Here is a 22,167-nt window from a genome sequence, read left to right as displayed (position 1 = left end):
TGAGAGAGAGACATGATGAAGGAAAGAAAGGTGTGTGTGTGTGTGTGTGTGTGTGTGTGTGAGAGAGAGAGAGAGAGCGAGAGAGAGAGGCTGACAGCAGTGTTGGGGCAGCTGATGGGGTAAAGGGGCAGTTGTAGTCACATGGGGAGCAGAGATGGATTTGGGGGGATTTGAGGCTATATGAGGGTGGGGACAAGGAGGCTTAGGCCAGCTGACACTGTCCACATCACAAACCCATACACACACACACACACACAAGCCAAAGATAGATGACAGACACTCACATACTAATCATGGACAAAAATACAAAAATGAACGCACAGCTTGGCTTTGAGCCCTGAAATAACAAAATGCACTCATACAAACACAAGAACAAAACACAAATGCAGTCACATACATGGATACACACCCACACAGACAGACATGAACACATATAGTCACACACACACACACACACACACTTGAGCAGAGGTTGGAGAGAAATGTTTAGATAATTTTTAGGCTTTGGGGACGCAGAGCAGCGTGGATAGAAGAGTAGAAGGAGGGGTGTGTGTGAGTGTTTGTGTGAGTGTTGAGCAGGAAGACAGGTGTGGCTCCATCAAGGCAGTTGTGCGACACCAGATACCACCAGGGGAGATAACGCTCAATGAGTGGAAGACGGAGAGTAGCAGAGCTGGAGTGTGTGTCTGTGTGAGGGCATGTGTGTAACCATGTACATGATTTAAAGCCAAACACACATACATACTCAGAGCTGCGCAGAAGGTCAGTGTGTTATCTGGTGAGCAGCAGGCACATCCTGCCAATCCAAATACAGCTCTCGTCCTCTCACACACACATGAATCCACCGCCCAGCCTTTGAGCAAGGCAGCAGAATGATCATTTCACAAACAGTGAGGCTAGTGTCATCAGTCGACTTCCTCGTTCATTGACGTGAAAACGCTGATGAACAAAAGGCACACATTGCAGTACTTGACTACTTTTGGAAAATCGGATTTGATGACGATTATCAGTAATTAGGACATTACTGGTAATCGCCATCATATCAGGCATTTTCCAGGAACCTCCGTAGGATCTCATGAATTTAACCTACAGCAGGAACCTGGCTCCGGTCTTGGTTTCTAGACCCCAAAAAGCTCTCGAGGTGGGCGTCACTTTCTGTACATTGATCATTCCAACTCTAGCAAGACAATGTCAATATTAAGACCAGAAATGGGAATCTGTAACGTTATGGATGTTCAGAGGACCTACCTTTCTGACTAGTCTTAAAAGGAGTGCAATTTAGTTACAGTAGAAAACCGCCCGAAACTCAGCAATAAATTACAAAGATCAACACAGTTACTCTGAGGTTGTTTTGTTGTCCAAAAAATATGTTTTAAACCCAATAAATTATCCGTCTAATTTGCTTAATGTTCTTGGTTGTTCATATGCAGTGGAAACACAAACAGGAATGTACTGAAAGATGTTTTAGCACCTGAATTGGTCCCTGCATAAGAAGAAGTAGAATGATGAAAGCGGACAGAAACAGAAGAGTGAGACCTGAAAGAAAGAAAGAAAATGGGAAAACAGAGAAAGGCAAGAAATGCAGAGAGACAGTGAAGGAGAGAAGGGCCTGTGGTCAAAGAGAGAGAGAGAGAGAGGAAAGCAAGAAATTCTCTCTCTCTTTCTGTCACTTCATTATTCAGTGACGGTCATTTAGTGTGTGTGTGTGTTTGAGAGAGAGGTCTGCATTTGTGCTTATGTGTCTACATCTGTATGTGTGTGAGAGAGGGTGTGAGTAAAATCAGAACAGTGTTGAACTGGTTTGGGTCGACCAAGAATTCACACGAGGTCCAGTTACCACGCAGGCCCTCCGAGGACACAAACGAGCTGTGTGTGTGTGTGTGTGTGTGTGTGTGTGTAGAAGACAGATGAGTATGCGGGTGATTAGGTGTGTATATATAGTTTTCTGTGGTTACATAGTGAGATGTGTGACTTTCTAGAGAGCCGGAGAGCTGAGCTGAGTGTGTCTACGTTCTTTCCATAAGTGTGTGTGTTCTTGTGTGCAGAAGGGTTCCTGCACTGTTGCTATTTAATGAGTATGTGTGTCTGTTTGTCTTTGTGTGTGTGTGTGTGTGTGTGTGTGTGCTTGGTCCGTGGGGAAGACCCGGTGGAACACGTTATTACAGCTGTCTGTTCTCGTCACTACAGTCACTTCCTGTGTAAACTTTGTCCTGTTTGTAGCATTTTGTTACACTTGTTCACCTGCAGACATGAATGTAACACATTTACTCATGTTACTCACTTCGTGGGGACAGAAATCTGCCAGCCAGACATCCACATTATGGAGACTCCCCTCCCAACCTGGGACAGAAAGCTCCTCTCCATAAGGTAAAGCATTGGATTTTAGAGTTAAGACTTCCGGCATGAAGGCAGTTATTTTCTCACGTCTCCACTGTACCCGCTCCCAGTGAAGTAGTTTTCCTGAGCCGTGTCTTTCCACACATCTTTGTTCTTATTCACGTCCTACTGTAGTAGCTTATTAAAGTTATATTGTAGAGAATTGTTAAGCAGTTAATCACAACGATCAGCTTCTCCTCCAAGTATTCGTACGTAGTTGAGTTTGAGTATAAAACAACTGTTTCAATATGAGCATGATTTGTCGTTGCCAGGTTGTCAGGGTAAGTCTCCAGGAGATGAATCACAGTCCTCCTAACAGACAAAAACAAGTGCATGTGTGTGTTGAGTGTTTTTTGTATTTCTTGACTCGTTATGACCAAATGTACTCATAAGCATAGAAAGGAAAGTGAAATCAGCTCGTCTTGACTTAAAGACTCCTGAGATGAAACTTAATTGTTTCCTGTATATTTTAACTCTTAGCATTTAAGAAGAGCTCCATGTGTCCACTGCACTCATAGCAAAATGCATTTGCAAATGCTATATAATATAATATAATATGATATAAGTTATAGAAATATAGTTGTTGCTTGGCTATCATAGGGAATGGGAGTACTTTTTTTTGTTTCACTCACTTTGTCAATAGAAAAAAATAAGAATGACTTACACAAGCAATAAATATAATGGAATATAAACAATGGTTTATAAATGAACCATTTTCATAGAAACATTGTCAGAAATGAGTGACTGTGGTTCAACAAATCATCCAATTCTACGACATCAGTTTGGACTCCACAAACTTATTTGGAGGCAGAGTTTCCAGGTGCTTTTTAAAAGCACTTTGCCAGGTGCTTTTTAAAATCCTGGGCTCTTATTGTTTTTTCTCTTCTTTATTTTCCTCTCTATTTTCTACTTTCTCTTGTTGCTGCGGGCAAGCTGGCAGCTTTCAGATGAATGTGACAGCAGGTACAACAGAGGGATGTAAAGAGAGAGAAAGAAGGGAGGAGGAGGAGAAGTGGAAAGAGAAAGGGGAAGGAACAAAAAGAGATCACACAGAAAATCATGTGTGAACATGACAGTGAGGAAAGGTAAAAGGTCAAAATGAGGGGAAAGAAATGAGGGGAACATTTTGAGCAGTAAAGACGAGTGGGAAAAAAAGTGGATATGAGGGAGAGGAGAGGAGAGGCAGTCATGGCATCTTTTCAGCTGTTTGCTCGGCATGGGTCGGGTCACTTGGGCAACACCATTTCTGCTGCCAAAGAAAGAAAGACAAGAAAAGAGATGGGAGGGAGGGATGGGGGGAGGAGGGGGAAGATGCTGGGAAACGGGGGAGGAGAGCTGAACAGAGGGTGGATAGTGCAGACACATGGTGAGAAAAGGCTGTTTTTGTGACAGGAAAATGATCATCCCCTCTCTTATTCAGTGAAATGCAAAACGAATCCTGCATGACACAGTATCAGGACCTGTTCATTCAGATATCTCACATTGTCATACCTGAAAACTGACCAGCTAGAAAGAAACCCCATCACTGTCCAGAAGTACATCAGTCACGTCACAGAGGACTTCAAAATGAAAGTACTTGTTTTGAAATGTAACTTTGACACTTTTCAACACATGCCCAGGTAAACCCTGTGCAATATCAGTTTCACTAAAGCTTAAACACTGTGTTAAACACGTGATAACGGCAGCAAAACGTGCAATATGTTGCATTTGAGGCTTTTTCTCAACAGTAGAAGTCCTTTACCCAAGCTACACATATAAATATGTTAGAAATAATGCATTCATTTGAACAGGAAGTCAGGAGTAAGTGGAGAAGTAAGGAATGTTTCCTGTAAAGAAAAAAGGTCACAAGTTCAAATCCCTGCTGCAGCCAGTGCGTGGCTGCTGCTGTTATCATAACTTTGAGAAGTTCCAGTCATTAAAAGACTCTTTTACATTCAACAAAACAGCTTCATTTGTTTACTCTTACAAATTTTTCTTATCATTATTAATCCATCATTTCACAATCTTCACTCTCTATTTTACCAGGAATGTTGATAGATTCTTGCATTGTTTCTTAAATTTGGCTTCTAAATTGTGATTCGTTTCCAGATAGCTTAAAAGTTTGGATGAAAGAAGTGGCTCTTTATGAAGCGTGCAGATACCCAGCAGAGGGACTTTGTGGATTGGAGAAGTGAGGGACACGGAGGTGGAGACTGGACGGAGAGCAGCAGGGCTCTCCAAGTGAAAAGCATTACATCAGAGCAGAGGAATTCCTGCCTTTTCTTCCAGCTTCTTTTGTTATTCTTTAGAGAGAGTTCCTTATTCTTCTCACCGAGTGCTCTGTCACTGCCGGACCTCAGGACAGATAAAGGAGGAGAGGGAAGGAAGGGGGTAGGTGAGGGGGAGGAGAGGAGGGAGACAGGGCAAAAGTGAGTGAGCAGAAACACTGAGGGAGGGAGGCTGATAGGAACACCATGTTTTTACAGTTCCTGGTGCTGCTTTAAAAAATAATTTAAAAAAATAACACAAGAAGAGAGCAGGGGGAAGGGAGAAAGTAGAAGAAGACGAGAGGAAACAGGAAATGATGGATAACATGACATTAATGTTAAACACAACTCTCTGAGTGCATGTTCCACCAAGAAAAAGAGGGCTGTGTGTGGTGTCGTTGGTTAGGGTTTGTTTTTTAGGACAATTCACACAAATAACTGAATAAAAATGATAGTTTAAGTAGAGTAATCTCAAGCAACTAAGTATATAAAAAAAAGAGCCTTTACGCAAATGTTATGTTCTGGTATTTTGTATTGGTCTTTTGTGGAAGTTGCAGGTTTATTGTGGTACTTTTTTGGATTGTTTTGTTAGTAAGTACCACAAATATTTTGCTGTATTTTTTAATGTTTTTTGTCATTCTTTGTGATTCCCTATACTAAACATTTATGCAGTACTTTTTGGCTCTTTGAGGTACTTTTTGTTAAGCTTTTGGAGACTCTAATTCTTTGTGGAACTTGCAGTGTTTTGGGGATTGAGAGGTACTTTAGGGCTACTTTTAGGCTCTTTATTGTACTTTGTGCATCTGGTTGCGTGTTACCCTTAAATACTGCTGATTAGTATGTTTTCATAGTGCTGTGAAGTCCCCATATGGAGCAGTGTGAGCATGGTTTACAACCAGTTTCTTCAAAAGGGTTTTTCTTTTCACAAAATAACATTCAGCTATAGTAGAAGCCATATTCTGGAAATATACAGGGCCTTTTATGTTGAGACTGTTTGCACCTCAGCCTGTCAAGACACCAGGATACCTGAGGAAAACTAGTTTTTCCTGTTGTTGTTAAAGTCAGTAAAAGTCAGTAAGGACCAGTAAAAGCAGCGCCCCAGGCCAGCGGACCACAGTACCTCCAGGATTTAATAAGTTTTTCCTAATTGACCATGATTTTGTCTGGTGTAAACGGTGTGGAAGCCAGTGTGAGAGTGTGTATTACAGCCCTGTAGGCACCAGAGACGAGTTGAACGCCCTGCCAGCAACAAAGCAACCATCACATTTTCATCCACATAAGCTGCAATGTTGGACCAAGTTCTGATTTCTGTCTTTCCTTCTTTATTTTCTTGCTAGCTTGTTTTTTTTCCTGTATATTTTTGTCTTTCCTTGCTTCCTTCCTTCTTTTCTTCCACATTTCCTTTCTTCAGGTTTCTTTCTTGGATTGCTTTTTGATCTTTTCTTTCCTCTCCTCTTGTTTACAGTTTTTAGCTTTTCTCGTCCCTCTTTCTTCCACTCTCCCATCCTTCCGTTTTCCATCTCTCCTTCCTTCATTCATACATTTCTTCCTTCCTGCCTTCTTTCCTCTCTCCCTCCCTCTCCCTTCTATCTTTCTGTCCTCTTCTCTCTCTGATGAAGACTTGGTCGGCTGCAGCAGAGAACAGGTCCAAGTTTCCTTACTGCTCCTGATTACATCAGCACATGCAGTCATGCTCTCTCTCTCTCTCTCTCTCTCTCTCTCTCTCTCTCTCTCTCTCTCTCCTTTTGGAATAACAACTCATGACATCACCAACAGCTGCCCAGCTGCATGAAAGAGTGTGTGTTTGGTGTATATTCACAATTGTGTGTGAGTGTGTATGTATGATTGGGGGGCGGGGGGGTGATACTGTCAGTTGCCAAGGTAACTGAGCAGGATCAGTCAAGGGGAGACTGACCGCCTCCTCTTCTGGTTTACAGTTGCAGGCAAAACTTTGCAGCAGTAGTTATACAACAATATCTATCTATCTATCTATCTATCTTCCCTCTCTTTTCTTTTTTCCCTCCTTCTGTCTGTAGGGTCAATGCTCTGCTTTTGTCCCCACAGCTGGGCCTGCTCATTAGGCCATAAAACCTGTTTAATTGGATACTGAGGTCTCTGTGGCCATTTCCATTGGCTTATTGGGGTGTCAGTCAATGAATCCATCCATCTTTCACTGACAGAGGCCTATTGGTCGTCGTCAGCTCTTTTTTCCGCATTACGGGAGACCATTGTGCAGAGAAGCTGAGAGGCAGTTTCAATGTAGAGTAAGAGCAGGTTGAAAAGGGCTCTTCATCGTTTGACAGGAGGTGACATTAGGTCATGATTTGTGGATTTAGAGGCTCTACATGTAGCATTCAAACATCAATAAATCATTAGCACATTCATGTTAAGACGGTATTTTCAGCCCAGTTGAGACACAACGATAAAAGAGGAGATTGTCAGCCTCCTCAGACGTCTGTCTTCAGTTATTATCTGTGGGCTCCAGAATAGCTTCTTCTGCAAATTCTGTATTGTTGTTTTACTGCACAAAACATGAAACAAAACTCCTTTTACAATTGGAATTAACCAGTGTAGTCTCCCAGCAATCTCAAGAGACACAAAATGTAGCATGTAGCTGACGTCACTGAACTTCTTCCACTTTGTTGTTGATTTGAATTAATCCTGTTTCGGACCTAATACTGGATAGATATTGGTTTATCCTGGTAATAATATCCTTTGGTGTACTTTATATGGGTTGCTAAAGAATTTTAATAATCCTGAGTTTGAAATGACTGCATTTGAATGAGACTTCAAAGTGTAATACTCACTCATAATGTCAGTTGAGTTATTATAAAACACAGATTCCAGAAGGCCAATACAAACTTTATATTTTTGAGGTTTTTCTTCATCTTTTTAAATTCATTCCTTAAGTGAAAGTGAAATGTTTGGCTTGTCACATATTCCCCTCATAGTGGAAACTTTATGAGACAGTGATGAACGGACACATGATACATGAACATTAGGATCTCCAGCTGACCTTCATCTCAGTTCCCTTCCGTCTGTCCTCTCTCTGTCTTTCCATACGCTGTGGTCCTATAAGCCATTGTATATACTCTGTTACCCCCCAGAACAACAAGGTGTTGAGCTGCACCTCTAACAGCCGACTAATCCAACAGATCTGATCAAAGGTAGCCAGTTAACCTGAGCTTATCCGCAGCCTAAGGAGATCTGTTTAATGAGCTTACATTAAACCAGCCACGTCTCGCTGTGCTTCCAATCAGCTCAGATGGAGCCTTCGAGGTTATTTTACACTATGAGATGGATTTTTTTGTTTTATTTTTAAGTCATAGTTATCGCTCTCTCTCTCTCTCTCTCTCTCTCTCTCGCTCTCTCTCTCTCTTGTCTGTTTATATCCCTCTGCCTGGATTTAATTTTCATCAACATAATGTTTTCTGTAACTCCATCTATCCCTCTGTCTTCGCCTCATTATGATTGCTTTTGATCTTTCTGTCTGTATCTGTTTCTGTCTCCCCATCTGTCTCACTCTCAGTTTAAGCTTGTGACATAAATATCTGCCCAAGAAGAGGCACAGTAGTAAGAAAGAAAGAAAAATCAAAGAATGAATAAATAAAAGAGAAATTAGACATGAACAAGAGCTTTTTCCCTCTAGTTTATATCTTGGAGAAATATTATACTGTATATACACAGCATAATGTTTTCACCTAAAACTGTAGATTAAAAAGGCGTCTAGAAAGGTGATTCTTATGTTCTGCACTACATCTGTATCTGTCTGTCTTTCAGGTTTCTCTGTCTACATTTCTGTCTACATCTTGCAGAATCGACCTGTCTTTTTGTCTCTCTTCCTCTCTGCTTTTCTGACGTTACGTTATTGTGACAGGTTTCACAAAGGTTTCTCTCTCTGCATCCCAGTCTGTCTGTCTCTCCGCTCGTCTCCCTCTTTCTGTGGTCTCACTCCATTTTGACATTACCATCGTGACTCTGTGCCAATCTGCCTCTCCCTCTCTGAGTTTCTGTCCATTTCTCTGTCTTTCCTTCTCCCTTGCCCTCGCTTGATGCTTTTCGGATGTGACAGAAGTCGTGTGAACCTCTGTATCTCTTTCTATCGGTTGTCTTTCTCTCTCCTGCTGATGTTTTTTTTCTATCAGAGTGGTGCTGGAAGTGAAAAAGCTGTACATCTCAGCATAGCAGGGGATGAACATCATGTACCTGTGAACACAAGACCTCTGGCAATGCTGTCACATCTTGTCTCTTCTCCCTGTCTGTTCTGTTATTCTCTGCTGATATATCTCAAATATTAAAAAAGTTTGAGAAACTCACTCCAGACAGGGAACTTCAGGGATCTTTAAAGGGCTCTCAGGGGAAAATCTGCAATTTTTTTTTACAAATGGGTCACTTTGCAGGAATTTACCAGAATATATTTGACAACTTGTTTCACAAAATCGTCGCACTAGCTGGCGGTTTTTAGGCCAACTGTAGTGGAAACCAGACTGTTTATGCCTTTAGTGGTTGTCTGAGCTGAAAAACAACATTAATAAACCAAGACGGAATAGCATTTTTTCAGGTCATGGAAGCTCTCTGACTTTGTTGAGGAAAGTCACAGAATTTCTACATCATGGCCTGTAAATTTATTTACAAAATATACTCCTCAGTGGCCGCGTTTGCAGCTGCAGCGTGTCAGCCCTAAATCAAATATCTGCCTTGATTTATCTTTTTATTCTGTTGACTGGATCGGGACATTTTCCCCACTGTGAGAACTGATTGAGCTCAAGATTTATGTTTTATTCATCAGTTGTTTTACTCATTACAGATACAAGACAAAGTCAGTCAGTGTATTGTTGTACAAAGATTTGGTTCAGTTTGGTCATAAAACAGTATATACATAACATCCTTGCAAAGCTAGGGTAAGGGATCAAAAACATGTTTTTCAGTTATAAAACATTATCAGGAGAAATATTACAATAAATAAGCCTGATAACGTTATGTACTACATAATCTGACAATTTATTAAATTATGACAGTACTTATCTCTAAATTGTGATTTAAAGGGATTGGTAATATTTTGTTTTGCACCTCCACAGTTGGGAGGCTTGCAAGAAACATATTTTTAAAAATGGTAAAAATCGAAGCAGCAGAGGCCAAGATATCCTGACTTTTACTCCCCAGCTTGTAGTGCAAGCTTTCTGTTATAAATCTTAAATCTCCAAACCCAAGCTGAGATGACATGATTAAGTCCTTCCAGATCCACTGAAAACATTACACAACAGTTTTCACAGGGCTGGACAGCCCCTTTAATTTGGGCATTTTGGGTTTTAATTCCAAGTATGAAATCTTCATCTTGGCCATCATTTGCAATGTAATGTGCCTTAAGTGTCATCTACAATAGCCCAGAGTGCCCAGCTCTCTCCACCCTTGGCTGGAGGGCATGAATCATGGCTGCTGGCTTCAGGTTGACCACTCTGCTGCAATTAACACGCTGAGAGACACCAAGTCATCTTCACAGTGCGGAGCCACTGTAACTACATCACTGCAGTGGTCAAACCATTCGCCTCACTCTTCGTGGAGTACTTATCCAGCAGCATCGGTATGCATTGTCACACTGAGTGTGCATATGTTGTTGTATGTTACTGTGAGTCAGAAATCAGAGGAGAAGCAGCTCGCTGTGCTTTCTGTCTGCTGCCTCCAGTGCCTCTTCGGTCATCAGGGAGAGGAGGAGGAGTAGGAGGAGAGCAGAGGAGGAAGGAGTGAGTCATGCTAGTTAGACTTTAATAAAAACAACTGCCAGCGTCCACAGCCTGGATCATGACGATGATGATGATGTTGAGTGTTCTGGTGTTGAACGAAGTGGTGTTGGGTCACTTGGTCACTGTGGAAATAGCGAGCTGAAGTTCACGTCTGGTATGAATTTCACAGACTTTTGCTTTTCATTTTCGATCCTCATCATCCTCTGATAGAAATCAGAGCTCCAGTAATCAAACCTCCGACCTGTTCTCGACACTGCAGGTTTGTCCAGTGTGACTGCAGCTGAGCTGCAAGCTGCATCACTTGCTGCCGCATATACAGTAAACTGTATATACGTTTTCCGGCTACTTACTGAAACTGTGTCGCAATAGCACGACTGAATAGATTTTATGCATTATCAGTCCCTTGCTGGCTCTCAGAAATTTAACACCCTTCTCGCCTGAAACTTTCTATGACCTGAATTGACAGCACCTGAAAGTACCTGGAATTTGAAATCAGTTTCATCTCCTGATTAGGAGTAAATTACAGTAAAGCAAAACCCATGACAACTTCATGTTCTATTAAGTTCCCGCAGTGGAATAAAGGCATGAGCTGACTGCGTCCATGCACATGAATAGCAGTTTTGAATATGCTGCATGCTATGTTCTGTGTCTACATGAGCAACATGAAAAAGTGTCTCATAAACTTGTAATTTAAACGCAGGAATCTTGACAACATTGAACAGATATTGCTTCAGCAGCTGCAGCACGTCAAGTTTGGAAACAGCTTCCAACCATTAAAATGTCAAATGATGAGGTTCATTTTACAAGGGGAAATGCAATAAGTCACATACTGTACAAAGAAACACACACACACATTGATGTCTTGCACCAGTGGGACCAGTTACTGCCGATGGAGCTCACTCTCGATCACTGAGGGATATATGAATTCTGTTATGTTGGCGCTGGTTTGGCATTTGTATGTCTTTGACTGTAAGCCTGTGTGTGTTTGTTGCATGATAAACAAGACATCGGGACATGCAGCAGGCTAACGTAAAATAAAACACATATTTATTGAGGAGAGATTCACAAAACTTCCCCTACAAACATGATCACAATCTGCAGCCCATTCGTATTTTCTCCTCTCCCCAATTTGTTTCCCTTTCTGTTTCCAGAAGGATTTTCTGAGCTGTCCTCGTCACAAGAGGGCCTTGTTTGTGTGAACTGCTGTGTCTTTATGCAACAAGAGATATTAGAACTTTTAGATATAGGGAGATCAAATCTGGGTGAACATAAGTTTAAAGCTCCACTAATTATAACTCCATAGTAGTTATTACTGCGGCTCTGCAAAGCTTTTTAATTTCTTTACAGCACTTATACCGTATGGCTCATTCTCGGTGCTGTAATCAACCTTTGAATTTCCAGCAGCAGGCGTTTTTTCAGCCAACAAGCTCCAATAGACCCACTGTAGGACAGACAGACGAAGTTTTAGACCAGCTGTTGAAGAAGGTGGAACAGCTAGCAGCTAAAGAGCCAAGAATTTTTCTCAGGAGTTGGTAGTGAACCATCAGCCGGACTCAAACACGACTCCAAGTGAATGATAATGTTGCTCCATGTCTGCTGGATGTGTAAGTCGGCAGCTGTTTGCTAACGAATTAGCCATGACAACTGCACAAGGTGGTAATATGTCAGGGCTGTGTGGCTGGTAGCTTGTGGAGCTCTTCTGACCTCTTGTGGCCCAAAAATGACTTACCCCAGTTTTAACAATCTAATAAGGAAATAATAATAATAATAATTTAAAAAAAAGAAAAAAAAGACAAATCAGTCCCTTTACTGCATAAAGCTACAGTGTACCACTGCAACACTTTGATGGACCACAATAACGCTGCACTCATGATACACCTTAGATAAAAGTTGTCGTTTTGTATTACATGAATATGAATCTTGATCTTTGAGTGATCGTTAAGTAAATATTTTGTAATGAAATTAAGCAGGTCTTTGCTGCTGTACAGCGGCTTCATTGTGATCTCCACTGACAGAGTGGCCTTTTCTGCTACAATTACACTCATCATGCACACACATACAAATGCATGCACACACAATCACAAACTGCACACAAAGACAAACACACACTCAGGCCAAGACAATGGCCTGCTAATCCTTGCTTCTGATTGGACCAGTCCAGATTACCCAGAGGGCACCAGCTGTCGGGGAGAGGCGAAGCCCAGTTTCCTCAGTATCAGCACACACACACACACACACACACACACACACACCACCGGTCATGTCACTCTGCTCACTAATGCTGAATTAAATGCAGAATGAGGCTGAAATGTTCACAAAGTAAAGGAACAAAGTGTTAGCATGTGGCTACACCTGAAATGTCAGGCTAACATCTGGTTTGTGATTCGTTAGCTCGTCGTCGTGCTCCCTCGGCCAAACTGAAGCATTCAGCTGCTGTCAACAGAGACTGTTTGTCACTGCTGTCAACAGACTGTAAAAATAGGAATGGGAATTAATCTCACTGTAATGCTAACAGGCGCTACTAAGGTCCGGCATGGCCAGGTAGCCAAATGCTGCAAATGCCTGAATGTGCTGTGTGCATTTTATTTTTAGCCTCTTTTGTTTCAACCCCTGCAGCCTGTGCACTCAACTCTTTATCTACAGGGTGTGCAAAAGTCCACATTTTAGACCATTAAAATGTCCTAAATTCAGTCATGAGAAAGCAGATTTTTACCATTTAGGAAGCTTTCTTTGTACAGAATGTATTTGACATCCACTGACAATTAATTTTATGTTTTTCTCTGTTTTCTTTCGCTGCTCTTTTATAGTTTCTGTGTTGTTTCTGAATTTTATTAACTACACTGGTCTTAAATTAGATTCCAGGCAGCATTAAAAGGGTCTTTAATTTGGCTTCTTGAACTCTCTGACCTTATATTATAACCCCCCCCACACACACACACACACACACACACACACACACACACACAGCTTTTGTCCCTCATTCTGTCAATCCTTCTGCTCCCAGTGCATCTACAGAGGGCCGAGCCGGGCCAAACCGAACCAGTCCAACAATGCAGGCAGGGGGAGGAGACAGGAAGCGCTAACTGACATGCTGCTGAGCTGAGATAAGAGCAGATCCCGCTAAATACTGGAGTCAAGGGAGAGAGAGATGGAAGAGGAAGAGGGGGAATGGGGAAAACAAAAGGGAGATAAAGTGAGTTAGAGAGGGAAGAAGGAAAGGAGAGTGAGGAAGACAGAAAGCAAAATGGAAAAGAGAGAGAGAGAGAGAGAGATTTACCTTCAGTTTGTTGTTGAGATACAGCCGGACTGAGAGGCTTTGCATTGGCCTAGATTCTCCTCTGTTAGACCCTCTGTCTGTCTGTCAGCCTGTCTGTCTGTCAACACTGGTCCTCCTCGCTGGATCCAACACTGATGTGTTTATTCTCTTATAAAGTATAAACCTGCAATATTGTCACAGACAGTGAAGTCATAAAGTATCAGGACAGTGATATATTTGTCATTGTTTTGGTTTGAAACACTAAGAATGAGGTTAAAGTGCTGATTTCCAGCATTTAAGGACCACACTTGTGGTTTTGCATATTTTAGCCTTTTTACGACAAGTCGCATATATTTTACAACACGGCTAATGATTTTGCAAACTGAAGTGGGATTATTTTTTACTGTTCCAGGCAGCCATTGGTTTACTTCATTATGTAAAGTATGAAAATAAATTAGCACTAACTCTTGAAGCTTGCTGGAGTTGTGTAAACCATCATAGCAAAGATCAAGACTGTATTCTTTTTTTCTTTTTACAAAGAAACATTATTGTTGTGAGTTAATGCAGCATAGACTTTTTAATTCAATTTGCAGTTTAACTGCATTGCTACACAATGATATGACTCACAAAAATGAAAACACAAATCAAACAAGTTTCAAGAGTCTGTTCATTGGTTTTTATATTGTAGGAAAAAGAATGGAAACCAACTGCTGCCTGGATCTAGTGGAAATGCATAGAAAAACATGTAAAACATACAGGAGTATGATTTGTAACAAAAGAGTTTAAACTTGAAAACACTGGTATGGTACTTGGTATGGTAATTTTAGTAATTTATGAAGTTATATTCCCCAAACATGTGGAGTCTTCACATAGAAAGGACCATGATTCCTACTTTTGTGGATCCAAACATCATAAAAATGAAGCCAAAACCTCATTCTCAGTGTTTCATTTCAAATGTTCTTGAGCAAAGAAACAGGACAACCAAAATGTGTCCTTGTGCTACAGACTGTCTGATATTCTGCTTAATCACCAATTCAGTGGATCCATTTCTAATGTTGTAAACGCTGGAAAAAAATTAGAAACAGGAAGTGCATAAGCTATAACATACAATATATTCATGCACACACACAAAAACATGAACTAGCAAATGCAAACATAGTTTTTGTCATTTTTTATGTTCTGCTGTGTTTCGACTTTCTCAGTGCACATAAATACCAGTTTCTCCTGCTGAGGAAGTGGAGTGTAAATCCTCTGAACGGCCACAGCTTTTTGTAGCGGAAGTTTGGAAATCACAGCAGCATGTTTTACTTTTCATCTGACCAGGGAATTAATTTCCTGATTGGACGAAGTCCTGGAAACAGACATAAACTGAATGTTTCTGATATGTTCAGGAGAAGAGGATGCAGTGGAAACATAAACTTGTTTTCTGAATGTTGCATTCTACATGTGAGGTCAAGAAGAACCATTTTTCAAGACTGTATTTACATTTTAGACATTTAGATTTCACCCCAGACAGACTTTGTGTCATCGGTCATCTCTCTGTCTTGTCACGATGTATTTTGTGTTCGATCGCTTCTCGGCCAAAATTTGTGTTTTTACTCAACACTCTTTAAGCAATCTAATGTGATATGGAATTACATATTTCTAATTAGTTTTCTGCTATAAATATTGCCTACCACACTAAGTGCTATATCTATATATATATATATATTTTTTTTTTCTCCTCTTCTATTTCTTGATAATTCACCGTCTCTTTGCTGTTACTATTTGCTGCTGCAGCCGCGTAATTTCCCTGCGGGGATCATTACAGTTTCCTGGTTTCTTTTCTTATCTCAAAGTTGTTATTTTTTGAAAAGCAGTATGAGTCAGGGTTGATTTCATTTTCATTCAATTGCACATAAAAATGATGAAAATAGAAAAAGTGTTCAAGTACACAACATGCACAACATCAAACCTTTACCTGCCCTCTGTGAGTTTCCACCCACCTGTGGAAACATTTTGAACATGTGCATGAGACATCCTGAATGGAACAAATCACTTTTTGAAAAAACATTGATAAAGAAGTACACATTTTGATGGTAATAAATGTTGAATAAATTATGAGCTTCTTCTTCTTCTTCTTGTTTAAATTCTGGCAGTGAAGCAGCTTCGGTGTTCTGCTGCCGTCTTCTATTACATGCCTGGACACAGGAAACACATTCATTCGTCAAAGTGACACAAATTTGGAGCAGCAATAAAGTTCAATGACGTTTCAGAGTTACAAAAGACTTCACAAGCATCTGCTGCAGCTGATGAAAGCATGCTTGTGTTATCGTTTCCTCTTTTTGCTTAGAATTACCTCTTTCTACCTTTTCCGAGTATGTTTGCCTTCCGTTTAAACTCATGCACTGACCTTTCTGTCTGTGTGTGTGTGTGTGTGTGTGTGCAGGGACGACAGAGCGGGTGTGCCTGATCCAGGGGACGGTGGAGGCGCTGAACGGCGTCCATGACTTCATCGCTGAGAAGGTGAGGGAGATGCCTCAGAGCACCCAGAAGACAGAGCCGGTCAGCATCCTGCAGCCGCAGACCACTGTCAACCCCGACCGCGTCAAACAGGTCAGTCTGACTGCCACCAATACTCTATTCTATTCTATTCTATTCAATTGAGGCTATCCGTGCAATTGTGTGTGTGTGTGTTTATTAGTTGTGTGTGTGTGTGTGTGTGTGCCAGCTTTGCCTCGGCTGAAGGGGTGTGTGAGGAAGAGAGGGGGGGACGTGTTTGCCTTTGGAACGACAAACTGTGTGTGTTTCTGTGGTCGAGTTGTGATTTTCTGTTTGGGTGAAGCTGAATGAGGCATAAAAAAAGCAGAAACGTCAGGAGAGCATACAGACGTGTAAACAGATGAGGGAGGGAGAGAGAAAGGGGAAAGCAGCAACAAAGAAGCACGGATGAAAAAGAGAAATAAAGAAAGGGTGAGGGAGAAAACAAGACAAGAAAGACGGAGGGAAGAAGAGAAAAAGAGAATGAAAATAGTGGGGAGAGTGATTACATCCACTGAGACAGGATGTAGTGTGTGAGGTGTGAACATATAAACTCCACACACGCACACACACACACACACACACACACACCTAGCCAGAAACCTAAACATCCACAGGCCAACTGGAAACAGTTTCCTGCTGAGGGAGGAAGTGTGAGCGGGTGTCCTGATCACTCTTTCTCTCGCTCTTTCTCTCTCTCTCTCTCACACACACACATCAATTTTGTGTGAGAATTGTCTTAATGAAAACCATGAAGCTTCAACTTTCCATCCAATTGACTTCTTGTAGCACTCAGCCTTTTCATCTACTCCTCTCCCCCTCCCTCTCTCTCTACTTGGACCAGTCATTCTGAAGTACATGGTCGGAGGATGAGTTGTTGTTACTGAACCCTTGTCACCTCACAGTGTGCATAACGTTTATGTAATGATGTTATGCTATCGTTGTAAAATAATATTTAAGCAGGATAACAACTGCGTGTTCGACCTCTAAACAGTGAGGACATATTTATTCGCCTTGAAAATTCTGTTTCTTATAACCTCATTTAGCTGTAGCATATTTTTGGCCATATGGTGGCGCTAGTCGAAGCCACTCTGTGGTGACTTTTTCTGTGATTATATGGGTGGGGGGTTGTCTGCCACAGCGTCTTTTTTTGGAAAGTGCCAGAACAGGTAGAACAGTAGCTGATACTGGTTTACATGCTCAGATCACCCAGACGTCATGACGTTCAAGTTTCCCAAGTTCGCATGAAGCTCATTCCACCGCTGACTGTACAGCCACATCTGAGTGCCAATACCAGCTGTGTAATAGAAGACAATTAGTGCAGCCATTGATTATGATCCCAATCTGTTTAAGTGATTATCATCATTCTCTCTTCATGATTGCTGCCTATTGATTAGTCAGGTCTGGCATTGTTTCCATCTATTGACTGTTCAGGCCTGCTAGACGGTGCATTCAACCACGCTTGATGACACGCACACACACACACACACACACACACACACACACACACACACAATGCAGTGGCTTTTAGAAAAATTATAATATGTTGACTAAAAGATTTAAGATTTAAACTAAGTTTAAAAAACAATTAAGAATATAAGAAGTAATCTTTAGGGAAACAATGAAAACATGACACCTGATGCAGAGAGAAAAACTTCAAAATGTCCCCAGAAGTTTTTCCTCCTCGTCTGTGAGCTCTGGTGTTACGTTAGTGTTGCATACGTTTTCCCCCGCTGCGATTTCTCATTCTCTGTCATAAGCAGAATTTGGGGCGGGGGAGGGGAAGGAGTGCTACGCCTTTATAGTTTTGAATAATTATACTCATCAGACTTGTGTGTACACACACACACACACACACACACACGGTTCCTCGGAGATAGAGTTTTTTTGTTGAGTACACAATTCTACGGTGCAGTTATGAAGAGAGTTTTATGCATAATTAATCAATACTGGGTCCACACACACACACACACACACACACACACACACACACACACACACACACACACACACAGTCTCACCCACACTCCTCAAGCCCACACACACTCTGCAGAGTTGAACTCAAACAGGCTTTTTAAGGCTCATGCAGATAACAGTATTGCATTGTGTTTACAAAGATGGTGTCTTGTTCTAATTTTAAGGCAAAAAAATAGTCAGGGAAGGTATATTATACTATGGCCAAAAATATGTGCACATACTTTTGTATACTATATATTACAGCTGGAGGTAATTGTTTAACATCTCCTTCTTGGGCATCCCATTCAGCCTCAGGAGCTTTAGTGAGGTCGATCACTGATGTTGAGCGATAAAGCTCGGAGTCGGCGTTGCAGTTCATCCCAAAAGTGTGGGATGTGGTTGAGGTCGGGCCTCCATGCAGATCGGTCAAGTTTTTCTACACCAAACTCAGGTTGTTGTTGCCAGGCAACCAGTGGAGATTCCAGGAGGTTACTGCCCAGAGCCAAAAAATAATGCAGCACATAACCTCCGTACCACCCTTCAGATTTTGTACTGATCAAACAAATTAGATATAAGTCGTCAATAAGGGAGCTTTAAAGGTGCTGCTTGGTGGATTTTGTTACCGTTGGACAGAACCAGACTACCTTTCCAATCTTAATGCAAAGCTAAGCTGCTCGCGGTAGCTTCATATTTAGCCGGCAGACATGAGAGTTATATCTTTTCTATCTGCCAGAAAGAGAATATGTACAAAAAAGGCTATTCCTTTAACCAGCCTCAATATGTTAAAACAGCAGCTTCCACCTTCTTTCTCCTGGTGAGTTAATGTGTGTGTTTAATTCAGTTTGTATCTTCTGCATCATGAGCGTCTGAGCCTGAGGTTGACAGTTGAGTAATGTAGTTTTGGACGAGGCGAGCAGCCGCGAGGAGACAAGCAGGCTAATAGCTGCTGATATTTAGACACTTATAATAGAGGGCGAATCCCCCTGTTGCTCTTTAGGCTATTTATACCATGTCGGAGAGGCGACTAAATGGATTTGTGCAGCATTTGACGATACACATCTGATACACACATGTTCACACACAGAGAAAGAAACCCCCACACCAAAATAACCCCCTCAACTCTGCTGGACACACAGAGGCCTCCACCAATCGAAGACCGTGCATGCAGCCGAGCATCGATCGAAACCAAAAGGACCGGATTTTAAATTAAAGTTTTGTTAAGATGTCACATGTCTTTTAGGTAATAGTGCAGCCATAACAAGCATTAATAGTTTTTGCTCACAATTGTATAAAGAAATATAAAAAGAATATCATTGTGACATTGTAAAGCAGTGTAAAATGCATGAGGTATGTTGTTCAAGTACTTTTGTTTTCCTGCTTCAGCAACATGCTACAGTACAGACACGTATCTTGTGTTCCCATTGTTTCACAAAAAATGACTCTATGGAGCTTCTGACATGAGAAAAAAAAAAGATTAAGTTCCTGTTGCACACCAGAAGCTGAGTGAAAATATATTTTTTGCTCATGACTTAGATTTTCACTTGTTCTACTTACTCTAACTATTTAGTAGCATAAAAGGAAGAAAATATGAAAGAACAATAGTTGTAAAAGCAACATTTTAATGTAAACTGTACCTCATTAGAAGAAGTGGAAGTCTGACATGCTCAGTTTGTAGGGATGGTTAATCGAACAAAGACCCTCACAGAGCTTTAAGAGCATGGCTGTCATTGTGGAAACAGTTTTGTAACTAAAACAACACAAACTCACTTTGATCTGATGAATGGACCTCATATGAGAACACACACACACACACACCATCATACACATGTGTGCCCCTGAAAGATGAATTGGTGTCCAGTGTGGTGCAGCCGTTGACCGTCTACTATTTCGGGGTTGTAGATAAAATGTTGTCTTCTTCTTCTTGTCAAGAGTGCGGCTGTTGTAGCATGTGCTGTCGGCCTTACTGGTTAACCCCTGGGACTGGGCGAGAGAGAAACAGAGGGTAAGAGAAAGAGAAGAGATGTTTGGTGTTTTTTGATGTTGTGAAAAATAGGAAGAGAGTTGGAACGAGAGACTGGCAGGAAGAGGGAGTAATAGAGGGTATGGAAGATGACATAAAGATAGAGACAGAGAGAGAGAGAGAGGACATGCAGAGCCAAAAAACGAGAGTGAGGCCGGCTGAGTGGGTGACTGAAAGCTGGAAGCAGATCTGAACTCTTGTTAGCCGACAGCTGCAGAGTGACGGAGAGCTTCGCTGGAAGAAGCAGCTGCTGATAGAAAGAAAAACAGAGCAGCAACGACACTGACAGACGACACGCCGCCTTTCAAGGCCACATAACAGGACAACAGACCAGGGAAGACGATGATTCACGAGCTGAATAAATTCTTTTCCCGTCTCTAATGAGGTCTGACATGACATATGGATGAATTTAGTGAGGGATTTTGTTACTTTTATTATTCTGTGTTTGCTTTTGTTCCCGCCCCCCCAAGTTCACTGTGATACAAACATCATGACACCACTGTGTTCACACTATTGCACGCTCTAATGTTACAAAAGTTAGTTATTCATAGTTTGGAAACAGTGGTAAGTGGGGCTGTATTTCTTCTGTTGAATATGCAAAGTTTGCAGCGTGGTACAATACTGAACGCTAAACTGCACTTCAGTGTTCCAACAGCGCTGATAACTCCATTAATACACTGTTAGCTGTGATTTCATGTAGTTAGTTTGATAGCTGAGTTTTTTATTTTAATTGTAATATAGTGATACATGAGCATAAAATATTCACTGAAAAGACTCAACATATCATACGACATAACATATCATTTTTTGTAGCTCAAGCCAATTTCTAAGTAATGTGTGTTTTCCCCTAAAATATGAAGCCAATGTAAAAATGTTTTCAGATACAGTTCCTATAATACAGGCAGATACAAAATACAACATAGTTATTTTTCACAGCAAATTAGGGTCTCAGTAGCTAATTTCACTTGGTCTAATATGTCTGTGGTGCAGATTTCTATGAACTATTGTTTTATTAAGCTGATACTCAGACTCATATTGAGACCATGTAACTTTTTAGGTAAAGTTAAGTAAAGTAAGTAAAGTAAAAAACAATTCTCCTCCTCAGAAAAGAAAAGTTGAATTCATAAGCAATAAAATGCCCCGATGCTCATTTCAATACACTCAGGGGTTTTGCTGCTGCAGCCTCACTGGTAAGACCAGTATTGTGTGCTAACTTTAGATGGATATTTATAGTGATGTTATGGACAAGCTGTAACAGTTTGCTCTGTGACTCTTCTCTACTGGTGCTACTATAGCACTACATTTCAGCATGCCATGGATAAACATTTTTATATTTTTTATCACAAAAGTAAAACGTCTAATTGAATCAGGATAATCTTGATAAATGATGATGATCATCATCCAGTTGTTGCCACTTGTGACAGACACTATGTTTTGCCTTCACCGAAGAGTCTCGCAGCCTATCACACAGCCACGGTGGTTGCTGATTGATGCATCCACCTCAGCTCAGGCTCTATTGTGTTGAATACTGTGGCTTCCAACAACTTCCCAAACTCTAACCTGTGGGTGAAGTTACAGACACCACGTCCATGTTTTAGGTAACCGGGCAACTAGTTTGTGATCATCCCTGTTTACCTGCTGTTTTTCAGGCGTACTGTAAATTCAGTCTTTGAAGAAATGCCGCACATAAACAACAGCGATCGTTACATAAAAGCCAAAGCACTCTGGAGACCTCCTGTACTGTGTTTATGGGTAATGTAGTGAAGCATCACCTACTTACTGCATCAATATTGTATTCATATTGGCAGTAAAACATGCCCTCCCGTCTGTTATTGTTGCATTATGGTGTTTGGAAGTGAGCTGCAGAACCGGAGCTGCGTCCCCTGTGAGATCAGCTGTAAATGGCCTGTGGTTTTGTTGTGGTATTATTCTGGGGCTATTTCTGGCCCGGGCTGGCCCGCACTGGAATTAATTCAGACTAAAACCTGCTGCAGCACTTTGACGTTGTTGTGTACGGCTGTAATGACAACAGCGTTCAACAGTGAACACGCA

General features: G+C 41.3%; 1 protein-coding gene across 3 annotated transcripts in view; it reads left to right on the top strand.

Annotated features, from left to right (window-relative positions):
• The window catches only part of LOC139285716 (RNA-binding protein Nova-1-like), a 71,119-nt gene that overhangs the window by 37,001 nt on the left and 11,951 nt on the right, over window positions 1-22,167 (top strand). For 2 of the 3 annotated variants that reach the window (XM_070906352.1, XM_070906350.1), the window contains one exon: window positions 16,048-16,214. In XM_070906352.1, coding sequence (XP_070762453.1) covers window positions 16,048-16,214 — 167 coding nt within the window. Of the gene's footprint in view, window positions 1-16,047; window positions 16,219-22,167 lie in introns of all 3 variants that reach the window. The other variant, XM_070906351.1, reaches the window with a different exon arrangement.

This window comes from Enoplosus armatus, chromosome 5 (assembly GCF_043641665.1).
Source record: "Enoplosus armatus isolate fEnoArm2 chromosome 5, fEnoArm2.hap1, whole genome shotgun sequence".
NCBI lineage: Eukaryota > Metazoa > Chordata > Actinopteri > Centrarchiformes > Enoplosidae > Enoplosus > Enoplosus armatus.
This window is presented reverse-complemented; position numbering and strand designations above follow the sequence as displayed.